At 44.9% G+C, this 25,955-nt stretch overlaps 1 protein-coding gene across 1 annotated transcript in view; it reads right to left on the bottom strand.

Annotated features, from left to right (window-relative positions):
* The window catches only part of PRKAG2 (protein kinase, AMP-activated, gamma 2 non-catalytic subunit), a 313,242-nt gene that overhangs the window by 40,467 nt on the left and 246,820 nt on the right, over window positions 1-25,955 (bottom strand). Inside the window, exon 5 of the mRNA XM_015426344.1 lies at window positions 18,512-18,578. Within this exon, the coding sequence (XP_015281830.1) occupies window positions 18,512-18,578 (67 nt within the window). The remainder of the gene's footprint in view (window positions 1-18,511; window positions 18,579-25,955) is intronic.

Here is a 25,955-nt window from a genome sequence, read left to right as displayed (position 1 = left end):
TCATACACTCTCTATCCTCTCTCTCTCTCTCTCTCTCTCTCTCTCTCTCTCTCTCTCTCTCTCTCTCTCTCTCTCATATATATGTATATAGCCACACTGGCTAAGATCTTTGTCTTAGGCGCACAAGATAAAACATTTGTCTAACCACACAGTTTAGACACAACTTGTTTCTTTGCCATACAGACTCTTACAAAACTTTTAGAGTCACACAGACTCTCTTCAAAGCTCTTCCACACTTTACTTCAAACACACACACACACACAGATTCCACTCAGAACATCTCCTCCACACTCTGTCATCAGCCAATCAAATCACACTTAGCTCCCTCTATTGCAGTCAAACAACATTTAAAGACACACACACATCAAAACATGGAATCATTACAGAGTTCCTATGAGAAACTTGCAGTTACAAGTTACTGCAGCAGCCACAAGTTAGATGCAAAGTCTAGTTTGAACCAAAGTGATGGTTTCACCAGCACAGAGTTCCGAAAGAAGCAACTGAATTCCCAAGTGCGCTCCAGGTGCTTACTTCCCTTCTGAAAGCCAAAACCTCAAGACGGCAGAATGCTTGTAAGGTAAGCAGCCTAAGCTTTGTGAGTACATAAGTAGATGGCAGCCTTTCACTGACACACTACATTTGAACACATCAATGATGATAATGGGAAAAATACAACTCAAATACATACGCATATGAGAGTGAACACCAAGCATGTACAAACTTTAGAAGGGCTGCAGTGTGATAAAATGTTTGCCTGAAGCTAACCTCAGCCTCGCTGAGATTTGACTCTTTTGCCAGAATATCTCCACGATGGAAGAAAGAATGCACAAAGCAGCCGTAACACTCTACCTGAATTGGAACAGATATTTTAAGCCCTGTGTTTAAATATTAATGTCAACCAGTCCCAAATCAGTCTGCTGCTGTTGTGTTATGGGGGGGTAGCCAGTGCCAAATCAGTCTGCTGGTGTTGTTTTATGGGGGGGGGGGGAACAGAACAAAAGAGAGAGCAAAAGAAGTGGGAGGCACAAGGCAAAATTGCATGTGTACTAGCTTCCCTGAGAAAGGATGGTACAGGAAACACAGCACTTCGCTTTGAGAAGATTTAAGCAGGCAACCTGACAAGAGTTGCATATTGCATCAGACTCTTCGTCTTCTCCAGCTTGCTCAAGAAGTAACTACTAGGCAACTTATAAAGAATTCATTCTTTTCTAATCATCACTCTACCATTAGGTTAGGGAATGCATGAATCATCTCATGCTTAAAAGCCGACAGAGGGCTGTGCCTTTTAAAAATTCATTCTGGAAAGCCCTTCCAGTCTGGAGACACCAGACATCTACCATTTGTTTAAGATCCGACACATATTCAGATGCCAATTCTAAATACATAGTGACATGATTTGCATGTACCAACAAATAATGGGTTGTTGTTAAGGGAATGAGCCTTGAAATTTGGCTGATTTCTGTCTATTTCCCTTCCCATTGCAGGTTCCTGCAGAACGTCCCATGCCATTCTGAGGACCACCTTGATGTTCAAGAACTGCTTTTCAGCTGGTGCCAGGGGTAGCAGCAATAAGGCAGAGATGGTGAAGTCCTACATGTCTGCTCAGAAGGAAATACCACTAAATTAAAAGAGATTTCGAGCAAAGCAGATGCAATGTGTTAAGATTCCATGATCGGATTTTTCTAAGAGAATACAATTAGAGTCCAGTGGCACCTTTAAGACCAACAAAGTTTTATTCAAGGTATAAGCTTTTGTGTGCATGAATAAAACTGTTGCCACTGGACTCGAATTTTGTTTTGGTGCTTCAGACCAACAAGGCTAGCCACCTGAATCTAGATTTTTCCAAGGGTTTTTAAAAAGGCTTTCAGTAAGTGCTGTGCAGGCCCCAATTCAGACTGGAGCTGACACACCAGTGAAGAAGGGATTTAAGCCTCCTATCGCAACACCTCAGACACCTGTTGTAAATTGCCCAAAGCCCTGTGCACTTAGTGATGGGGCGATTCAGAGTTTCCGGTTTTGGCGACTCATGGGTCGGACGTGTCCCATTAAGCTCTGATGGGTCCACCCCCCCCCCGAGTCCTTGTAGGGGACTTCTGGTCTGGAGTGCTGAGGAGAGCCCCTTCCAAGGTGACGGCTGAGGAAGTGGGGCTCTCCTTACTCCGAGAGGTCTTGCTGCCATGAAGCCGTCATGGCGACAACAACTGGCTACTGGAGGAAGCAGACAAGCGATCCAGCGTGAATGAGCTCCTACAGTAACTTAAAGGTGATAAAACTGTGAGTTAACAGATCCCCTTTACAAGTGGCTGAGCCTCTAAGGTGAACGGCAGCAATTAATGAGATAAGCGGCGGGTGGGGGAGGAGTTGGGGATTTCCCCCCCCTCACAAAATTAAATGGTTCCTGAATGATAAACGAAGAGGAAAAAAGCAAACCGACCATGAGAGACAGCAAACGAGACCTAAAGATGCAAAATTGTCCAAAGCGCTTTCAAATAGAACTTTCATTTTAACTTTAAAAAATTTCTCCTTGTGTAAACAATGTCTAGTAGAGGGAGAAGAATGGCTTTGGAAAAGAAGCCTCTCACAGGAAATAATCAACCAACGACTCCTTCCCAGGTACAGGAAGCAGCTGCTAACTCCCCAAATCTCAACCTCCCCAGGCTCCTCCCCCATATTCTCCAGGCATTTCCCAACCTGACGTTGGCAACCCTGCCTGCAGGTCAGGAACCCCAGGGCCTTGCTACATGTTAGAAAGTTCTTGTGTTTGCTACTGGTCAACATGATGATGTCTGATGGGATGCATACTGGCCCTATTCTGCTCATGACTACAGCCTGCACAGAGAAGCAGTTTTGGCCTCCCCCCCCCCAAATTTGCACTGTGGAGCCAATACTGGTTCTGTTGCTTTTCTAGCCAGTTAAAGATGAATATAATCCCTAGAATAATTTTGTATTTCCCCATATTTCTAGTGTATCTTACCTTACCCTTCCTTTAAGGACTTCAGAGGTATGTACATGCATCTGTCTTGGTCATTTTATCCCCCAAATAGCCCTGCAAGGAAAATTTGGCTAAGTGTGTGTGACTGGCCCATGGTCAACCAGCAAGCTTCATGGAAGACTGAAGATCTGAACCTGAATCTCCCAGATCAATCTAACCGCTACACCTCACTGGCTCTCCATCAAGTACACTAGCACTTAACATGCATTACTTATGCAACACTCAGAAGAAATTAGATATTACAAAGCTATTTATAGCAAAATGGGGGGAAAGTCTCTCATGCTAACCAATTACTTGGAATCATTTTTTTTACTTCCTTCCAATTATCACTCCTAACCAGATAAAGCTTTATGCAAATAAGAACTATTTTGTTCCATTCTGAAAGTGCTATGGATTGTTGGATATCATAATTAACAGCGCAGACCATTTCCCAGTTGTAACTGTCCTGTAATTTCACAGCCAGAATCAGGTTCATGACTGATCTACTGGGCCTCCCTTGTCTTCAAAGCACAAAACAACATACCAGCGAACAGCATGGACAACACCAATGCAGCAGGACAAAACACCCTCCCCCCAACATGACCTCACTACGCTAGTGTATCTACTCCAGAAGTCTCTGTTACAGCCGGCTTCAAGGGAAAAAAACATGAGGCTGAGTATGTATTCTTCTCTTGATTTTCTCTGAAGCTGTTCACTTATGTACAAAATGGGGAGAGAATAGAGAGGGAAATGTTGGTGAACCAACACCCATCCACACTGGAAAAGGATAGGGGTAGTGCTCCACTGCTTTGACCTGGATAGCCCAGGCTAGTCCAATCTTGTCAGATCTTAGAAGCTAGTTGGGGTCGGCCCTGATTAGTATTTGGATGGGAGTCCACCAAGGAAGACTAAGTTTGCGATACAGAGGCGGGCAATGGCAAACCATCTCTGAACAGCTCTTACCTTGGAAACCTCATGAGGTCACCATAATTTAGTTGTCACTTGATGGCAAAAACAACAACAAAACAACAGTGCTTCACTGAAAAGCAAGTAGTGTCAGTCTTGACTTCTCCAAGATCCAAGCCTCAGACCCCAGGACTCCAGGCTTATCCCTTCACTCTCTTGCCATAAGTCAGTTCCCACCACATCCAGAACCTTTGGTGCTACTTGGTGCAACAGAAAGAAATGTGGACTTCATCCCTACAGCCCTCAAAGAGTTTCTTTCTGCACCCCTCATGAAACCAGTTAAAGCGCTAAAAGCTTACTAAGGGCTCTCTCCTGCCTGAGGTGTGGGAGATGCAGTTTGCAAGTGAATTTGCATAAGCATTAGACACAGAATAAACAGAAAGTAAAGGATAATGGTAGAGGTCAAGGGCAATGCAGGCATAAATATTTTCCTGTCACATTAGGAGTTTGACTCATAACAATGGCAAAGCTAATTAATCACAGCATACAGAAACCAAGGTAGCCAAGAGGAAACCTCAGGCAAGTAATAGGCTTATTTTGCCTTTCAACAGACTTATTTATAGTCACAGGTTTGCACAAAGTAAGCCAGATCTTAAAGCTAGAAGCAGTTTAAGGATGTGCAAGGAAGAGCACTTACTGAGCCAACAGAAGTCTAATGCAATTTTGATGCAGGCCGAGAAAGCGGGAAAGAATGATAAATTTTACAGAGCGCACATTTACTCCAGAATAAGAATAAAAGTTAATACGTCATAAAAGGAATAAGAGCCACCCTTTACCCTCTGAACTAAATCACTATGGTGTAGAATAAAAACAAGCTGGAAGCCATAGAAGGAATTGCTGGGAGGGAGAGAGAAATGATGAGGAAGTCCCCTGCCTTCAACCCCAAACCCCCATCTAGTAGAAAATATAAGCTTGTGGGGTTTTAAGGAGGCCAATTTCTTCATCTCCCTCGGTTTTTCTTTTGCCTTAACTGAGTCGCAATCAACCTTCAGTGCCTCCTGGAATGTGCTCAGGTCTCAACAGGCCACTGCAAGAGGGATTTGTTAGTTCAGAGTCATGTGTTTTGCATGTCTAGAGCAGGGTCCCCCAGCATGGTGCCCATGGTGCCTGCAGACACCTTTCCTGGTGCCCGCCAAGTGTTTTAAGAAAGTAGGTGGGGCCGGGTAGGGCCTTCTGACTGACCATTGGATTGGCTGTGCGGATTTCTAAGAAGTTGCTCTGACAGCAGCTGCCACCACCGCACAGGGATCCTCGCTGTATAACTGAAAGTAAAGATAATACTTTTAAATAATATCTTCATTTTAAAAGGCATCCTGTTAAACAGAGCTTCTGCCTGAAATATTGAGGAGTTACTATCACAGTTATGAGTGACCTCACTCCCTGACATCTTATCTCTGCCATTTCTTGGTTGTGCCCATCACCCTGTCTCAAAATCCCAAAGGTGCCCACAGGCTCAAAAAGGTTGGGGACCCCTGATTGAGGGAGACTTCTGAGTACAGGGAAGCTCTTGGCCTCTCTGTGGCTGACCTGCTTTTGATACTTTTGTGACTGGCATGAGCTACCCTCTGTACTAATAAGATACAGAACAGCAAGTAAGCAGCTCTCATCTGCTCCATTCCCTTTAAAAGTCTGACTATAGATTGCTCGTATATAACATCCAAAATACCAAAGAAATAAGAATTACAGATTAGTTACCTACAAATAAACATCCACACTCTCTTCACTGCTAAAGTTAATTTTTTTACAGTGTGAACAACAGTTCCCAAACTCAGACTAACTCACAACTTCCATCTGACTGTCTCTGGTAAGTCTATCATACTGTCGCATTTAGCTAAGAGTATTCAGGGCAGGAGTAAATGATGAGGGTATCACTGAGAGCACTTCTGTGGGCTACAACCAAGGAATGGTTAGGCCTGTCCAAGTAAATATCTAGAGACTTTCTATAAAGAAAAATGCAGCCTCTGGGTCAATGTGGCCTTGAGGTAATTTGTAGAGAAGCCGGAGTTGTCAAGAGATAGGAGAACTATTTTAATTGCAAAACTAAGAAATCAACGTTAGTCTAGAGGATAAAAGAGGAGGTCACTGAGTCAAGGCTGGGAAGAAAGACAGACAGAGGTATGGCAGATTGGTTACTGGCCAATAAATAATTATATGATTGCAGGACCTTTTAGTCATTGCAATTTATGCATTATTAATCTAGTTCAAAGTAGCAGAAATGAGTTCATGTTAAGTGAAACGACAGGCACATAAATCTAGCCTATGCTATTTAAGAACATGGAGATATAAAGCATTTTAGAAATAAATTAATTACCATTGTGAACCCCCGTTAATAGGGATAGCTACAGCAGTGATAACTCAGTGGCTCAGGAGCCACCTGTGCCTCTTCCAGGCATAGACCCCCCCCCCCAATGTAGTAACTGCTGCCCCATGTTCCGGGACAGTGAGCAAGGCGCTGGAGGGCTTGTGGTAGGCAGGGAGCCCCTATCTTTAAACTGCTGCCACAGGGACTGCAGACAGGGCTGCCAATCTCCAGGTGGTGGCTTGAGATCTCCTGGGATTACAATTGATTTCCAGATGACAGAAGTCAGTTCCCCTAGAGACAATGGCTGCTTTTGCATGGTGGAGTCTATGGTATTAAATATATTAAGCCTCTCCCCTTCCCAAACCCCACCCTCCACAGACTCCACCCCCAAATCTCCAGGGATTTTTCAACCTGGAGCTGGCAGCCTTAACTGCAGGACAGGTAAACTAAAGGCCCTATTTCAGGAATGGAAGTAAAGGGCCTGTTCTCTCCAACAACTCCCACCCTTCTCCAAGGCCTTTGCAGTCTCATCCCAGCACAGCAATGGCAACCAGGAAGAGAGCAATCTGGTCACAGAGGAGAGTCCAGCAGCCACTTGTGAAAAGAGAGGGTGGCCACAGTAGGGTGCTGGTGGTTTTACTCCCCTTTCTTGGTCAGCTCTGGGACCCATGGCAGTCTCACCTAGCTGCTGTTTCTCATGCTGAAGAGAGTGAGAAGGCAGGGAGAGAAGTCTGGTGAAGGTTCAACCATAGTGGGGAGAAGCACCCCTACAATCTAAGAAGCTATCTGCTAATTTAAAAGATTATCATTATATACTGATTATGTACATTATTTATAGTTTGCCGTTCTCACTTGGACTCAAGGAGGATTACACAGAGTGAGTCAATACAATCAACAGGGTGGGACATTCAAATATATTTAATACTAATTGCTATGTATGTATATAACAGGAAATGCAGTAGTCATGTGGCTCATATGGCTGATGGTCAATCTAAACATGGCTCTCTGCAGAGTGAGTACCACTTTGCTAGAGATTATTTTAATATAATCTTTTGAAAACATCTTTGGAATCAAATACAGCTTTTTAGCTTATCTTGTCTGAGAACCTGCTTGGGTAATGAATTTTGGTTCATATAGTAAGAGACAACTTTTGCTAAATTGCCCTTGTAGAACTACAATACTCTATATTCTTTTAAAGTTGGTTTAATCTGATGGTATTGTATATTACTGCTAAAAGAACACGGATGCATTCTCTAATAGTATTATTGCTGTATCACACCTTCTTCGAACCAAGGATCATGTATGTAAACAGTATGCGTTTTGTCAGGATTTTAATAATCAGGTGAAGGGAGTTAAATAAAAGCCTATAATTTCTGAAACCTTTATCTTGATTACTTTGACAGGCCACTGACAACAATATTGTGCCCAGATATAGGCACACAGTTTAATTACCTGTGAAAACTTTATCCAGACTGGATTCCTTCTTTATACTGAGTAACTTAAGTCATCTGTGTCTGTGTATATAAAGTACTATCAAGTCACAGCTGACTTATGGTGACCCCAGCAAGGTGCTTTCAAGACGGCAAGCGAGGAGATGGTTGGCTATTGTCTTCCTCTACAACAGAGTCTTCCCTGCATGTTCCTCTTCCAAGTACGACCCATGCTTAGCTTCCATGATCTGACCGGATTGGCTTATACCATGCCGCTTTCCTTCTTGTTTAAGTCATTTATCTTCCTTAATACAGACTTTTTCTATTACTATTGTACAAAGTGCTAATGCTTCTTAAATAACTTCAGACGTAAGGTTTTGGGGTTTTTTAAACCAAAAATCATCCAGTTGATTCTATGGAGTGGAATCTGATGACAGCAGCCCACAGTAAATATAGTTCTAAAAATCAGGAAGACATTTTAGAGCAAAATTATTTGCATTAGAATAACAGTGTTGGTAGAAAGGGGTTAAGCTTCCCTCCCCCAATCAAACCACCCCAAAAGCAGCTGGAGATCCACCCAAGCATCTATCCCTGTCCGGTCACTACTTTGGTGGTAAATTCCCAAAGCTGGCATAACTCAAACCACTGGCATAGTGACCTGAACTTGGTTTTCAGTCAGAGTAAGTACAACTGGTGTCACAACTGTGACGGCATTGGGAAGAGAAATGAGCAGAGACAGGGTTCTGCAACTGCGGCGGAATGCCCAACTCAGCTGACATTTTATTCTTATCCAAAAGGCCAGGAAAATAACTGTTACAATTAAATATTTATTCACTTAATTGACAACCGCCTTTCTCCCCACTGGGGACCCACAGAGGCTTACATTGTTCTCTTCTCCACTTTCTCCTCACAACAACCCTGAGAGGCTGGTTGGGCTAAGGGCGTGTGACTGGCCCAAGGCCACTCAGTAAACTTCTACAACAGAGTAGGGATTCAAACCTGGATTTCCCAGATCCTGGTGCAACACTCTAACCACTACACCATATTGGCTCGCCGTAGTCATTGCTGTCAACCGAGAGTCCATGACTTAGGCAACACTTCCTCCTCAATTGCACTGGACAAACGGTCTGCAAGCTTTAATAATTAGTGGCAAACTAAAGTAGTCAAAATAAAAATAAATAGCCAATATAAGACAACACATTTGTGTAACTGAACCTTTACAACTTAACATTAAAGATAATTGACACCCATAAACTTTGCAGCACGAATACTGGTTATTGCAAATCCTTTAATAGGAAGTGGTGTGCATGATGTCTCACAATAAGTAACGCACACAGGAGCACCCTATTTGATTTAGTTTACTGGCGTATATCTGTGCACAGTTTGCACTTGGACTACTGGCAACTGTTCATCTCTATTATTTCCCTTCCTGTAAAGCATCTCAGAGAAGTCCTTTAGTTCCATAACAATATTCGCCTGTCATTTCCTTTCACATACTGGTTATTTTGGCTTCCCACCTACCCCTCCAATATACCTTAACTTAAAGATTTGATTTCTGCTTTTAAAGGACCATACTTGGTTCCGTATTGAACCACATTTGGCTCTAAAGCCACAGGTATCAAACCCCTGCACTGGAAGATAAGATCCCACCTACGTGTGCACCCAATCATGACACAGTGCCATACAGCTTATCTATCGAGACACAAAACTGTATCATTCCATCTCTGAATCTACAAAGCTTTCAGCATACAAGTGGGGACTCTGGCAACAGAAAACTCGGATGAAAAGCCAATCTGCACAAATATAAGGGCAGATGCAGAAAAGTGAGCTACACTGCATCAGGAGTCTATCTATACATAAACACTCAACTAGAACCTCAACTCTACTTTGGCAACTGGGTCGGCAAGAGAAATCATTCTGGTCAGATAAGCAAGAATAGAAGGAGGGACTTGTTTACTTAAAGTCTGCTTTTCTTGCTGAGCCTCAAGGCAAATTAGTAAAGGTTCCCTCAAAAGCCAGTCGAATCCGACTCTAGGGTTGCGGTGCTCATCTCAGTTTCAAAGCCGAAGAGCCAGCGCTGTCTGAAGACGTTTCGGTGGTCATGTGGCTGGCATGACTAAACACCAAGGCGCACGGAATGCTGTTACCTTCCCACCGAAGTGGTACCTATTTAACTACTTGCAATTTCTTGCTTTCGAACTGCTAGGTTGGCAGGAGCTGGAACTAGAGATGGAAGCTCACTCCATCATGCGGCACCCGGGTCTCGAACTGCTGAACTACTGACCTTCCACAGCCTGCAGTTCAGCGTCTTAACCACTTGAGCCACCGCAGCTCCCAAGGCAAACTGAAGTGCATCAAAAACTGTATAATACATACAATTGTTAGAATTGTATTACAAAATCAGAGAATGAAAAAAATGATAGTATAATACAAACAACATAATAGAAGATTACAAAATGAGAGGAAAATGCAATAAAAATAGAATACTATGTAGAACAAACAACGCAATAATGCTTTTCTCAAAGTCAGACTCCTAGGCCTCCCTCAGTATCTCAAGATGTGCAAGACACTCTGTGCCCCAGTAGGACTTTCTCCTATAGGGGACCACTGCATACGGGATCTTCATGCAGGACTTCTCGCCACAGGGCCATGGCGTTGGCTGACTGGTGTGACCAGTGTTCCCTCTAAGCTGAGTTAGTGTGAGCTGGCTCACAGTTTTTTAGCCTCTGGCTCACACAGTTTTGTCTTAGCTCATGAAGGATGACTCCATAGAAAACTAATTTATGCAGGAGCCAAATTGCTTGCTCACAACTTTAATGCCAGTAGCTCACAAAGTAGAATTTTTGCTCACAAGACTCTGCAGCTTAGAGGGAGCACTGGTTGTGACTGGAATGGTGATCCTTTCTTCTGTTGCCTGGCTGTTACATTTCTCTGGACTGATTGCCAGCTTCCTTGCGCTACCAAAAAATCCAACCCTTGAGACAACTCAGCAGCTGATGGCTGTCAGCTGTTGCCTTGACCACTGAGCTATGGAAGGCACCATGAGCTCCTCTGGGCAGAAGGCTTGTGCACTGAGAGCTGCAGGGATGGGGGTTGGCTCCTGTGACTCCCCGTCAAGGTTGTTACATGAGGATTTGTCTTCCATTCATGGCTAATGCGTAGGTATCTACAGGTATCATTATGACTGGTGAATATTGACAGGGTTGCTAGAGACACTGAACTGCTGCTACACTGCCTCTTTTCCCCCTACAACTATCATTGTTCTTTCAATATTGTTGCTAGCTTTGCCAGTGCAAACTCTGCTGTAGTCATAGCTATCTTACCTGAACAGAACTGCCGTGCCCTTTTATTCACATCATATCCACTCATTTATCTATGGAATTCAATACCTAGAATGCAAATATTATATCTACATGTAAGACACTTTCCAGAAGCGCTAACTGCTCAGTCTGCAATAAGACAAGAACAAAAGAGCAGCCTTGCAGGATCAGACCAGTAGTCCATCCAGTCCGGCATCCTGTCTCACACAGTGGTCAACCTATTGCCCTGGAAGGTCAACAAACAGGCCACTGAGACCAAGGACTTTCCCAGACATTGCCTCCTAGCAGTGGTATTCAGAAGTCTGCTGCCTCTGTTTTTCTATAGGCTGCAACATTCACTGGATTTTTAACTCATTGTTCTCTATTTTTGTAATCCAGTTTGTTGTACATATTATACTGGCTTTTTTATGCTGTTCTCTAACTCTAATCCACAGTGAGTCTCAATGAAAAAGGTGGACTATAAGTAAATAAATAAATGGAAGTCCCCTTTAGTTACCATGACTAGTAGTCATTGATGGATCTATCTATGAATCTGTCTAATCCAGTTTTAAAGCCAATTATACACAATTCCATCACTGGCAATGATTTTGTAATTTAAATTACTCATTCTTGTGCATCTAGAGCAATAGAGACCATCTCACAAGTGCTGTTACACTGTCCTTTGTTTACTGAAGCTAGGCATGATATATTGGGATCTCTTATCAACTCTGATGTTCAGTGCTCTGGTAATTATATTATTCTGAAACTTTTTTTTTTCAAATGATATGGGCTGGCTGGAAGCTGTTATTAGATTTCTTGCATACCTTTTTAAGCGATCTTAGTATTTATTGTTTTATTGATTTGCTCTGTTTTCACTTTATCCACAATCCCACCACCTTTGGTTGCAGGGACTGAAAATGAAATAAAGAAATGAGGTAAGATAATTACTTGTTGAATAAAGTACTTCCTGTTGTCCATCCTGAACCTACCCATTAATTTCATTAGGCACCGCAGAGTTCTAATATTATGGAAAAGTAAGAAATTCTTATTTACTTTCTACCTTTCATGCACAATTTTATAAACCTCTATATCTTGTCCCCATTTAGTCATCTCTTTTCCTAAACTGAAAAGCACCAGACTATTTTTCCCTTTGCTGACAGGGGAGGTGATCTAACCCATTGGTTATCTTCGTTACCTTTCTTCTGCAATTTTTCAAGCTCTGCCTAGCAACCAAAACTCTATACTGTATTCCAGGTGATGCTACACCATAAATCTATTTAGAGGCATTACAATACCAACCATTTTATTTTCAATCTCTTTCCTAATAACACCCAGCATGCCCTTTTCACTTCTGCTACACAATGACTAGACATTTTCATTGAGCTATCTACTACAACTCCAAGATCTCTTACCCCAATCCTATGCATACTACATTGAGAGTCAACCCTCTCAAATACAGTGGTTGCATTCAGATATCATAACAAACTAGTTCTGACCGCGACAGCCAAGGCTAGCCTGCTCTCATCAGATCTGGGAAGCTAAACAGGGTCAACCCTGCCTTATATTTGGATGGGAGACCTCCAAGGAATACCAGAGTCGTGACATAGAGGCAGACAATGGCAAGCCACCTCTGAATGTCTCTTGCCTTGAAAACCCTATGGGGTCACCATAAAGTCAGCTGTGACTTAACGGCACTTTCCACCACCAATAAACTAGGGCAGTGACAAGTGAATGCAAGTAGTCCAACCAACAAAGGTTTGTTGTGTTGCCTGAATTCACCATCCATAATTAATGCCACCAAGACAGCATTATAAGAGAATGTCTTTCCTACTGGGAGATAGGAGAGGCAAGAAGCAGACAAAAAGGGATTTATGCACAGATTAGTACTTAAATCTGATATACTAACCAGTACATGTTGCATAGAACATGGTTTATTGTAATGAAGCCAGAGAGACTTACTTCTGAGTAATAATGTGTAGGATTAGGCTGTCAATATATGATGCTAGATCCATTGAACTTGCCTCTAACCACATTCCCCAAGCAATTAGTCAGCAAAGAAAATAAGTGATTTTGTCACTAAAGAATTCATGGCAAGGTTCCCCCCCCCCAACTAGAATTGTTTTTCAGCTTAAGGCAACACTAGCAATGAATTCCAGCATTTGAGAGAGTCAGCATCTGTATACAGAAAGTATACATTATTCTAATAGCAAGAATTCACATAAGAGATGTTTTTGTTCCGGCTACCAAACTATAAGGTATCTAGAAGAACAAATGCAGTTTTGTACCCCACCCTAAAACTGTGCTGATGAGAAATGGACAAAAGCCAACATTGCAGCAGAACCAGTTACCCAAGACAGACTCAGCTCTGCACCAACCCATAAACAGAACTGATAGGTATATGGTAGATGCTTAACAGTTTTGTTCCTATACAAAGCAAAGTTACGCAACCTCATGGAATTTTAGGCCAATCTGTTAGAAGACTGAAGACAAGCCATTTTAGAACACTTTAAAAGTGTTTGGACAATGAACAGAAGCAACAAGAAAATGACCATTAAAAGCTTTACGTTAAGATTACAAAAATATTGAGAGAGCAATTCATAGGAATGCAAATACAGGACAAAGAAAGGCACAGAAATCTCATGATTATGCATTTGCCACCAGTAAATTAAGTTTCAGAACATAGTGGTAACCTCCTCCCAAATGAAAACAGATTGTAAGAATCATGCCCCTAATTATTTTCTATGTCTTATCTACTGGATTCCAAAAATAATGTCTTACATTTGACACAATAGACAAATCCCTGTGTTGCTGAGAAGGTACCTTGGTTTCTTAAAGCTGGCTCCATGACTACTTGAATCAATTTTGGCTCCATTAATCAATCTTAGAATCACAGAATCATAGAGTTGGAAGGGATCTGCAGGGTCATCTAGTCCAACCCTCTGCACAATGCAGGAACTTCATAAATATCTCCCCACACACACACACCCCTAGTGACCGCTGTTCCACACTCAGAAGATGACAAAAAAACCTCCAGGATCTCAGCCAAACTGGCCTGCAGAAAAAATTGCTTCCTGACCCCAAAGTGGCGATCAGCATTTCCCTGGGCATGTAAGAAAGGGCCACAAGAACTACGCACTAATGCAACCCTTCCTGCCCTCCCTCTCACGATCTGCCTAAGTTCACAGAATCAGCATTGCTGTCAGATGGCCATCTAGCCTCTGTTTGAAAACCTCCAAAGGTGATTGCTTAGTCTCAATCCATGGAGGCAATTTTAAAATATCAGCACAATGACAGAAAGTGAGCAGCCTCTATACATACAGGTGCCAATGTGCTGAACATGGTTGATATCCATATCCAGCTAGGCCAGACAGAAACTTGAAATTGCAGCACTCTTCCTGGGGTAACAAGCAGTCCCTGACAGGCCATAACATTTCTGCTGTAACTAGGTGATATGAGCGCATAGCATACATACGGCTTTATTCCACAGCACTGTCTAAATCTAAGCTCCCCAATACTTTCCTGGCACACTTTCACTGGAAGAGGAACTGGTTTCTCATCCTGGGAAAGTGATGGTTGTGGGGAAACACCACAGAGCTCTTCCTTGGGGCGGGGTACCAACAGTGGAACAAGTTCTGCTTCTGAGGTATTTTTAAAAGTGGGAAATGTGGACTTCTTGGCTTCCGAAACTTTACCATGCAGTACAATTTTTGTTCCCCCATACCATGAAGGGAGAGAGTGAAAGAATTAGTTGACAGTGATGTGTTTGCTAATTTGATTACGGACAGCAAAAGTGACATCAGATCACCAACTGCAAGACCAAAGCAGTTCAAGACATAATTGTTCTTCACATACACAGCAACAGCCCCATATTATTATTCTGTAAACATGTAACTGTGAATAAAAAAACTACTTGGGGCTATTAGCCACAAGGTATCGATAGGAACTCTTAGGCTGGGGCAAGTGTCCTGGCCCCACTGCTGGACCTCCTGATGGCACCAGGTATTTCTGGCCACTGTGTGACACAGAGTGTTGGACTAGATGGGCCACTGGCCTGATCCAACATTGGCTTCTCTTATGTTCTTATGTACTTTTTGAAAAAAAATACGCCAATGTAATAGTATGTCTCCAACATGTCAGAGCCAAGATGTTTTAAAACAAAGAAAAGCAACCTTTTGGTCCTGAGTGCAAAAAACCCTGCAACATCTACCTGTGGAAATGTTGGTGTGCCAGCAAACAAGAGGGGAAAGGAGAAGGATGGAGGCTATACTTGGCCAAACACATCGTGAGCCACTACCAGCCAATGACTGTGCAGGTTTGGGAGGTGATGACAGACATAAGCCACACCTACCACTTTGTGCCATACTCCCAGTCCTAGCAGCACTGCCAATGAACTCAGGGGCTCACCTCAAATTGGTCAGGTGGCGAGCTGACCTTGTGTGCTCCGCAAAGTTTTCTGTATACCTATGGCAAAGCAGCAGTTTGAAATGCATCTCCTGAACCATAATATTGTGGCTTATCACACAAAAAGGAAAAGGCCAGATGTTGACAGTGTAACAATGGCAAGCTACAATGAGTGATGCAGTTCAGGAATCAAGACAAGAGACCCCTTGCAAAAAAAATCTGCTACAATTACAGTTAGCATGTCCTTTTTGTTGTTGCAAAGGCACCCGAGCTACAATGAGTGATGCAGGTCAGGAATCAAGACAAGAGATCCCTTGCAAAAAAATCTGCTACAATTACAGTTAACATGTCCTTTTTGTTGTTGCAAAGGCACCTCTAATTTAAAAACACCCCAGATTCTACATACCATTGCTGTATTTTGCTGTCAGAACTTCCAACACAGGAAAAGCCCCAGCAATTACCTTCTGTGTCTATTTATTACTCAATTACTTAGCGGAACAATATACTTTCGATTGCAAATAAAGACAAAATTTACACCAGAGAGCTTCAGCATCTTTAAAGCACTAACCTAAATTGAAGTTATAGATGTACTGGTATTCTGAATAGATTATCCATAATGGTGAACACTGACCACGGAAAAAGCAGATCAAATCATACAGCATGATCTCCCCTGCAGCGCAATGTCTGCAATCAAGCCATGGTGAGAGTCATGGAGGAACTCGTCCTGTTGGTCTTCCAAAGCACCATGCATGTAGAGGTCTTCGGAAGTCGGGCTTGCCCTTCATGAAGAGGTCCAGAAATTAAACATCTTTGGACTAACCCATCATGAGGAAATTGCAAGAACATTCCCATGCACAGTGCAATAAAGAAGCTCAGAATCCACCCTGCATTTTAGAAGAGAGCTAATCACAGGAAGTGGTTAAGTGATATCTACGCAAACATATGTACTGGTTCTGTATCACTAACAAAGAAAAAACGGCTCTTATGAAAAATTGTTTTGATTGTTGTAACTGCTTACAACCCTCAGAAGTCTAATACATTTTGCTGGGGAGAAAAAGACTCTTGTGTGAAAGGTCTAGTTTGATTTTTAAAAACCTCAGCTATGAGTGGGAACACAAAAAGCGTTTGTTAAATTATCCTTCTAATTAAGAAGAGAGCTTTATTGAAAGAAACCAGACCGAGAGTTTTTGTGGTGAGAAAAACCTCCACATAAAAATACTTCTTTCATTTAAAGATCATGATTCACACCATCTTTCAGCAATACAATACAGAAGGTCTAGTGTGCTTAGGAAGAAACATATACTGAAGGGCTCCTAAAGTAGTAACAACCTGTAAACAGATTATCCTAGACATACAATTAAAAGACTGTTCCAATTTCCCCCAAAGCCAATAGGATTGCAGTCCTTGTTGTACACAATAATTTGGTCTCATTAACTTGGATCTCATTAAAAGTTAAGTTTTCAATCCTGCTTTCAAACTGGTGAGAAATCAGGGATAGAATGATTGCCCCAGAGACTTAATGCCATGTACCCTTGTCTGAGAATGGCCACAGAAAGCAATAACCCCCCCCAACCCCCCCAAGTAAAAGTGCTACGTACTCTCACATCTCCCTACCTATATGAAGACATATAGTGGAACTGTCTGTTTTTCATAGGATCCAGTGTCAAATGGTGTGCAGTGTCAAATGGGGGTTATTTCTGTCTGGTAAAGACATATGCATGAGTGTAGCAGTGATGCGCTACAGGCTGACTGCAGCTTCTCAAGTCCATGAAACATTCCTCTCCCATCATCAAAGTAAACACCCCACCATCTCCGGATGGGATCTCAATGCCACGAGAATTCACTCTTTGACCACAACACCCCCTACCCCAAGCATGACAAGGGCGCTGAGCAGGATGAACCAAAGCCACAGAGGGCGTGACATGTGTATCTTTTAATGAGGTAATTTTTTTTATCAAGGGCAGCATGCCATGTCACAGCAGTGCAGAGGAAAGGAAACTGGCCTCTGTTAAAATTCCCTCTTCCTACACAGCTATTGCAGAGCCTCTATTTCATCCTGTTTAGATGGGGAGGAGACCAAACAACGCCAATTTTACTTATGAAACTGTAACACGCCATTAACACTGGCGACAAAATAGAAAAGAAATATAACTTGAACCACAATAAGCAACCAGGGCAACATACGTCTTTTTCTCCCCATATCGGATGGGGCAGGCGGTAGATACTGTTTCAAACATACACAGGCTGACTGCACCACCCGCCTACCTCCGACCTGCAACAAAGTTCTCCTGACCACTTGCCAGGATGCTACAGAGGCTGGAAGCAGGCCACCCTTTTCATCTTGAGGTTGCTTAGCAAACCACCAGCCCAGGTAGACTCCCACTGAGCAAAGCCACCTGGCCCCAAAAGACAAGGCAACCAGCTCAGCAGGTGGCACCTGTGGCAAAACATAGGGCCAAAGGGTCACCTGCCTCACAGTGGAAAAGGGGTAGGGCTGGCAGTTCTGGGTTGGGAAGCACCTGGATATATTTTTTTGGGGGGGTGGAGCCTGGGGAGGTCAGGATTTGGGGAGGGGAGATGCCTCCGCAGCCCTGCTCCCTCTAAGCTGAGTTGGTGTGAACCAGCTCACAGTTCTGTAGCTCACACATTTTTTGTCTCAGCTCAGGAAGGAGGGCTCCAGAGCAAACTCATGGACGCAGCAGCCAAATCGCTGGCTCCCCACTTTAATGCCAGTAGCTCGCAAAGTAGCATTTTTGCTCACAAGACTCCACAGCTTAGAGGGAGCACTGTTCAGCATCTCTCCAAGGCTGCCGTTTTCTCCAAGGGATCTATGTAGTCGGGCGATCAGATGACATTTGGGGGGGGGGTCTTCCAGGTGCCCCCTGGAGGTTGGCACCCCTTCAAAGGGGAGAGAAGGTGCCCACACATCCGCTGGTATGGGGGGGGGGTTGAGAAAGGCTGCTTTAAAGAGACAACAAAGAGGAGGCAGGGAGGCTGCTGGGGGCTTCTCCGGGCGGCGTGGCTCTCGCTCTCTCTGCCTAGCCCCAGCCGAGGGTGGGGTCTGCCCCAGCCGAGGGTGGGGTCTGCCCCGGCCCCCGCCCCGCGCCCCCACCAGGCCGCTTCAGGGTCTCCTTCTTCTTACCTTCATCCTCGAGCTCCAGTTTCTCCAGCATCCCTTCGGAGGCGGCCGGGGGCGGAGGAGACGCTGCCTGCAGCAGGGCGAGGGAGGGGGGGGGAGACACGAGAGAGAGAAAGAGAGAGAGGGCGGGATCAGCAGCAGCATCCAGGCGCGGGACTCAGCGCACCCGCGGCGGCATCCCCGGCACCGGGGCAGGGAAGGGGAAGACCCAGCGGCGGCAAGGGGAGTGGCCGGGCTCGGCGCGTGGAGGAGGAGGAGGGAGGGATGCTGCTACTGCCGGGACTGAGGAGCGCTCGGCCTGCCAGCAGCGAGCTCGAGTGACGGCGCCTCCCCGGGTTGACTGGGGAGGGGAGGGGAGGAGCCGGGCCGGCCGCCGGGCTCCCTCTCGCCCTCCTCCCCTCGCCGGCTCGTCCCAGCCCATTAACCCCTTCGCGGCCGAGCCAGGCCCGGGAAGGGAGCGCCTCCTCCCCGCCCCCCATGCGACTCCGCTCCCGCCGGGCTCTGGAAGAGCACCAGCTGCGGCAGGACCTCTCCGCTGCCGCGCGACCGTTAGAGCCCAACGGCCGCCGAAAGAACGTCGGGGCTTCTCGACTGCCACCGTCCTCCCCCCCCTCTTTTTTGTAGAAAGCGCAATGGAACCTTCCGTACTTTCTCGGTCTCCCGAGCTCGTCGGTCTGTCCCCGGCAAGGGAAAGGTAGCTACCACTTCGCAGACGGGGGGGAGGCCGGAGTGTATAGCACATTCTCATTATGTAGAAAATACGGGAGGGAGGGGGGGGGTGTCCACACCTGCCTTGAGTGTGATAGGCCGGGCCAAAGGATCCGGGTTTTTGTGGGGAGGGGGGAAGGCGGGGTTAAACTGGAGACCGCAGCCCACCCTTCTCGGTGGACGTTGGTATTGTCCGGCGTGCATTCACCTGTGGAGAGGTGGAAAGGGGACAGCACCACGGCCCGCTTGTAGGGGGGAGCCCGATGCTTTTGCTCTCCCCCACCACACAAAAAAGCACTTTACATTTCCAAGGTGGGCTTGTCCACAGGTATATTTGTTTCATAAATTACATTTATATAACCCACCCTTCCTTATGGCTCCAAGCGTATGCTCCTGAAACTTTGTCCTACAGGGCAGGAGATACAAGTTCCTACGAGGTGTATAAGTGTCCCTATTACTTGGCAGGTTGAGGTCAAGGGGGGTGGGCAGCTCTAGGTTGAATCGGGTTGCCAGCCTCCAGGTGGGGCCTGGGGAGCAGTGTTCCCTCTAAGCTGAGTTAGTGTGAGCTAGCTCACAGCTTGTTAGCCTCCAGCTCACACGTTTGTCTTGGCTCAGGAAGGATGGCTCCAGAGCAGACTAATTTATGCAGTTGCCAAATTGCTCGCTCACAACTTTAATGCCAGTAGCTCACAAAGTAGAATTTTTGCTCACAAGACTCCACAGCTTAGAGGGAGCATTGCTGGGGAGCTCCTGCTTTTACAACTGATCTCCAGCGGACAGAGATCAGCTCCCCTGGAGGAAATGGCTGCTTTGAAGGGTGGACTCTGTGGCATTGGACCATGCTGAGGCCTCTCCCCTCTCCAAATCCCACCCTTTCCCCCAAAGTCTCCAGGTATTTTCCAACCCACACCTGGCAACCCTAAGGTTGAGAAATACCTGGAGATTTATTTATTTTTTTGGGATGCTGGAGCCTGGGGAGGGGAGGGACCTCAGTGGGGTATAAAGCCATAGAGTTCACTCTCCGAAGCTGCCATGTTCTCCAGAGAAACTGGAGACCAGTAATAACACCAGATCTCCAGCACCACCTGGAGATGGGCAACCTTAGGGGGGCATATTCCCTCCCACCTTCTATCCTTGAAGGGCCCCCCCATCCTTGTGTCTATGCTTCTTTCACCTATCCTTCCCCATGCACAGGAATGAGGTTCTGTGATAATGCAAAATAACAGTAACCAGTCGCTGGTCCGGTGCGGAAGGACATTTCCTATTCACCAGTAAGCTTGCACTTAAAGTGGGGGGAAAGTCAGCCCCCCCATGTCCATTGTGTAAAATGTACACCAATCCATATTATGTGGTTTTGAGAAGACGAAGAAGAAGAAGAGATTGAGAAGAGATTGGATTTATATGCTTCCAAGATGAAACAGGGCTATATCCTTCCATCACTACCTCACAAAACTGTGGTCCATGCAAATATCTCATGATCCTTGCTGTAACATTGGTTATGTTTCTTCTCTGGCTTGGTTTTTTTTTTAAAGCCCATCTGTCATTTCCTCTTAATCCCTTCAGCTTCATTGCCAAACGTTTATCTGTGACCATGAAGGACAACTGGGGGATGGGGGATTTCTGCAGTTTGCAAATGTATTTTCTCTGGTATCTTCCCGAACTTGAAAGGCCAGATTGGATAGAGAGCATGCTTACAAATAGCTAACTATAAGGCCCACCTGAATAGGTAATTTAAAAAATCAGAATACACCAGATAAGAGACACTCTCAGAGTTAATATTTTATCACAAGGAAACTAGATTTGCAGGAGATTTGAATAATATGATTATGGTCTGACTCAGGACTTAGATTTATAATCTTGTCAGGATGCTGTATTTTTATGTAATTCTGGACTGCCCTGCAATATTATTTAGATTGGCTTCCTGTATTTACTGTAAAAGAATGTTTACGGATGTATAGAATCTTTAGAAATATTGACCATTTTATCGAACTTCTGCAGAAACTGCTATGAGTGTGCAGAATCTTTTCTTTAAAGCTTAGAGTGCTCTCCCTATCAAAATCCCAGCATCTCGGCTTTAAATATTAATTAGAATGTAATTAAAATTTAAATCATCACCCTCTCAGCACACCTTTAATGTCAGCAGTCCAATGCTCGGCCAAATAAAAAGGTCTTTCAGTGTATCCAACATGTTCCCAAACTAGAACTCTGGAGAACAACTGAAGAGAAGGCAGTGCCATAAATATGGAACTGTTACCATATCTCCCAGTAGGCCCTTGATGTTCCAAAGCCATTCACATCAACAATGCTATCAAGGCAGCATCAAGAATTCCAAAAAGGGGACCTCATGCTCTGGAGCCATCCTTTCTGAGCCAAGACAAAAATGTGTGAGCCGGAGGCTAAAAAACTGTGAGCTGGCTCACACTAACTCAGCTTAGAGGGAACACTGGCCACCACCTACTCCACTTTTGCATTCTCCCATGCTTCACTGGTCCATGTCATTAAAAAAAAATCAGGCCTCTACAAGGCAATACTTTATTTGTAATGTAGTTTTAGCCAGGACTGCTCAGTGCCTCACCTCTGCCATACCTAAATAGTAATACTGACTCTGGAGCAAGAAGCATGCGAGTTCTGAATAAGCAAAAATCTACAACTTCCTTTATTTTAGCCTACAGTTTGGTTTTGGGGGGCAATATTCCCTTGAGAGCTACTTTCTCGGATGCTCCTTCACCCCCGATCTCATGCACATCGCAGTTTCCAACATCTAGAACAGTAATGCGCCACTTTGCCGTGGGTCCTTCTCAGCCAGTTTGGTATAGTGGTTAAGTGCGCGGACTCTAATCTGGGAGAACCGGGTTTGATTCCCCACTCCTCCACTTGCACCTTGGGCAAACCATAGTTCTGGCACAACTGTTCTTGAAAAAGAGCAGTTTCTGTCAGAGCTCTCTCAGCCCCGCCTACCTCACAGGGTGTCTGTTGTGGGGAGGGGAAGGGAAAGGAGTTTGTAAGCCGCTCTGAGACTCCTTTGGGTAGTGAAGGGCGGGGTATAAATCCAATCTCCTCCTCCTCCTCCTCCTCCTTGTTTTGGGCTCAACAGATTCCCAGCCACACTACCCTTTGTAGTGTGTGCATGTGTGTGTGCAGGGGACAGAATCGCTTCTCTTGCCCTGTGTAGTGGCTGCTTCTGATTAATGCAATTCAATATGTTAAATACCTTCTGATGAGACAACTAGCTGGTGGAAACAGCTCCAGGTGCAACCTTAGGCTTGGGACTAAGTGTCACTGAGGTCTGAAGCTACAAACAGAACATGGTGGAAAGCCGCAGAATAGGTAGTAAGACAAGAATCTTAAGCCCAGAGAATAAGTTCAGAGTAAACATGCCTGGGATGCCAATGCATAAGTACTTGCATTACAAAGTGCTTTGTTCTAAAGCTAACAAGTAACTCTGCTTTCCATTCAGCTTGGCAAGAGTTCCGTGTAACAAATGGCTGCATACTTCTGCATCTAAAGATATTTGCCTATAGGAAAACATTGCCCTTTTTGTGGCTAGCTGTTGCGCAAGCACAGTTGGTGAGATACTAATGCTATATTCCATCATGAGAAATCAGGACGACAGGAGTCTTGGCTGTTCAGGATATATAACGATAGCTTTAAAAATCTGACATGCTTCTGCTTTTTGGAAAACAGCCTGGTCATGCTTGCTGTATTCAGAGTTTCCATCTCGAGCGTTTATTCAAGTGGCTTCCACGAGATTTCCTTTAGGGTATCTCAGGCCAGATGACTTGTAAAATATCCAAACAAGGTCCCTTTCTGAACTCCGCGCTCCAAACCCTGTTTTGCGGTGATCCATGTTTAAACGGGAAAAGCGACGGAATATCAGATGCTGTCGTTCCGAGGCTTTCTCTTCTGAAAAGTCCCCCCTTTTCTCAAATCCCTAATCCCTTCTTCTTCTTTCATGTTCCTGGGAGTTGTCAATTTGGATCTTACGTAACCATAGTAGATTTTCTTATTTAGCCTATAATTTTCTCTCTCTCCCTGAGAGAGACTCTGAGCCAGCGTTTTCCTGCAGGCCTCTGTGACTCTCCCCGGGCTGCTGTCTGCCACCAGACTTCAATGGAAGTATTCATATTCCTCGGCAACAGTTCTCTGTCTCCTGTTGTTCTGTGGCAGCTGATGCCACAGCAGTTGAGGAATGCCCCTGGCTGCAGAGGGGCAGCACTTCAAAGAAGCCGTGGTGGCCGTGCAGAGAATACACTGTGGGAGACCAGCATATGGGCAGGAGCCGCGATAACTCAGCAAGACCTCAAATAAGGGACACACAACCTGCATGTTAATGTGTGTGCATGTGTGTGTGCAGGGGACAGAATCGCTTCTCTTGCCCTGTGTAGTGGCTGCTTCTGATTAATGCAATTCAATATGTTAAATAACTTCTGATGAGGTGTGTGCATGTGTGTGTGCAGGGGACAGAATCGCTTCTCTTGCCCTGTGTAGTGGCTGCTTCTGATTAATGCAATTCAATATGTTAAATACCTTCTGATGAGACAACTAGCTGGTGGAAACAGCTCCAGGTGCAACCTTAGGCTTGGGACTAAGTGTCACTGAGGTCTGAAGCTACAAACAGAACATGGTGGAAAGCCGCAGAATAGGTAGTAAGACAAGAATCTTAAGCCCAGAGAATAAGTTCAGAGTAAACATGCCTGGGATGCCAATGCATAAGTACTTGCATTACAAAGTGCTTTGTTCTAAAGCTAACAAGTAACTCTGCTTTCCATTCAGCTTGGCAAGAGTTCCGTGTAACAAATGGCTGCATACTTCTGCATCTAAAGATATTTGCCTATAGGAAAACATTGCCCTTTTTGTGGCTAGCTGTTGCGCAAGCACAGTTGGTGAGATACTAATGCTATATTCCATCATGAGAAATCAGGACGACAGGAGTCTTGGCTGTTCAGGATATATAACGATAGCTTTAAAAATCTGACATGCTTCTGCTTTTTGGAAAACAGCCTGGTCATGCTTGCTGTATTCAGAGTTTCCATCTCGACCATTTATTCAAGTGGCTTCCACGAGATTTCCTTTAGAGTATCTCATGCCAGATGACTTGTAAAATATCCAAACAAGGTCCCTTTCTGAACTCCGCGCTCCAAACCCTGTTTTGCGGTGATCCATGTTTAAACGGGAAAAGCGACGGAATATCAGATGCTGTCGTTCCGAGGCTTTCTCTTCTGAAAAGTCCCCCCTTTTCTCAAATCCCTAATCCCTTCTTCTTCTTTCATGTTCCTGGGAGTTGTCAATTTGGATCTTACGTAACCATAGTAGATTTTCTTATTTAGCCTATAATTTTCTCTCTCTCCCTGAGAGAGACTCTGAGCCAGCATTTTCCTGCAGACCTCTGTGACTCTCCCCGGGCTGCTGTCTGCCACCAGACTTCAATGGAAGTATTCATATTCCTCGGCAACAGTTCTCTGTCTCCTGTTGTTCTGTGGCAGCTGATGCCACAGCAGTTGGGGAATGCCCCTGGCTGGAGAGGGGCAGCACTTCAAAGAAGCCGCGGTGGCCGTGCAGAGAATACACTGTGGGAGACCAGCATATGGGCAGGAGCCGCGATAACTCAGCAAGACCTCAAATAAGGGACACACAACCTGCATGTTAATTAAAGCTGAGGGAGGGAGGAACCCTGCACACGTATGAGAAAGGGGGTGCAACTAGACTGGATCAGACCAATGACCTACCGCATTTATTTAGGAATGCATTTGATTAAAGCAGTCCTAGTGACTGCAGCCATGAAATTAAGAGACGCCTGCTCCTTGGGAGGAAAGCGATGGCAAACCTAGATGGCATAATAAAAAGTAGAGACATCACCCGTATGGTCAAAGCGATGGTATTCCCAGTAGTCATGTATGGCTGTGAGAGTTGGACCATAAGGAAGGCCGAGCGCTGAAGAATAGATGCTTTTGAATTATGGTGCTGGAGAAGACTCTTGAGAGTCCCTTGGATTGCAGGGAGATCAAATCAGTCCATCCTAAAAGAAATCAACCTTGACTGTTCCCTGGAAGGCCAGAGACTGAAGCTGAAGCTCAGATACTTTGGCCACCAAGTGAGAAGGGAGCACTCACTGGAGAAGACCCTGATGCTGAGAAAGATTGAAGGTAACAGAAGACGGGGATGGCAAAGGATGAGATGGTTAGACAGAGTTATAGAAGAAGAAAGAAGAAGAAGAAGAGATTGGATTTATACCCCACCCTTCACTTGGAGTCTTTGAGCGGCTTACAAACTCCTTTCCCTTCCCCTCCCCACAACAGACACTATGTGAGGTGGGTGGGGCTGAGAGAGCTCTGACACAAACTGCTCTTTTTCAAGGACAGCTGTGCCAGAGCTTGTGACTGACCCAAGGTCACATCAGCAGGTGCAAGTGGAAGAGTGGGGAATCAAACCGGGTTCTCCCAGATTAGAGTCCGCGCACTTAACCACTACACCAAACTGGCTACAAACTGCTCTTTTTCAAGGACAGCTGTGCCAGAGCTTGTGACTGACCCAAGGTCACATCAGCAGGTGCAAGTGGAGGAGTGGGGAATCAAACCCAGTTCTCCCAGATTAGAGTCCCCACACTTAACCACTACACCAAACTGGCAACGAACATGAAATTAAGCAAACTTCGGAGCACGACGGAAGGCAGGAGGGCCTGGCGTGATGTGGTCCATGGGGTCGTGAAGAGTCGGACTTGACTGTGCGACTGAACAACAAC

The sequence above is a fragment of the Gekko japonicus genome, unplaced genomic scaffold (assembly GCF_001447785.1).
Source record: "Gekko japonicus isolate JY-2015 unplaced genomic scaffold, Gekko_japonicus_V1.1 scaffold691, whole genome shotgun sequence".
Taxonomy (NCBI): Eukaryota; Metazoa; Chordata; class Lepidosauria; order Squamata; family Gekkonidae; genus Gekko; species Gekko japonicus.
The sequence above is the reverse complement of the archived record's forward strand: the minus strand, read 5'-3'. Positions and strand labels throughout refer to the sequence as shown.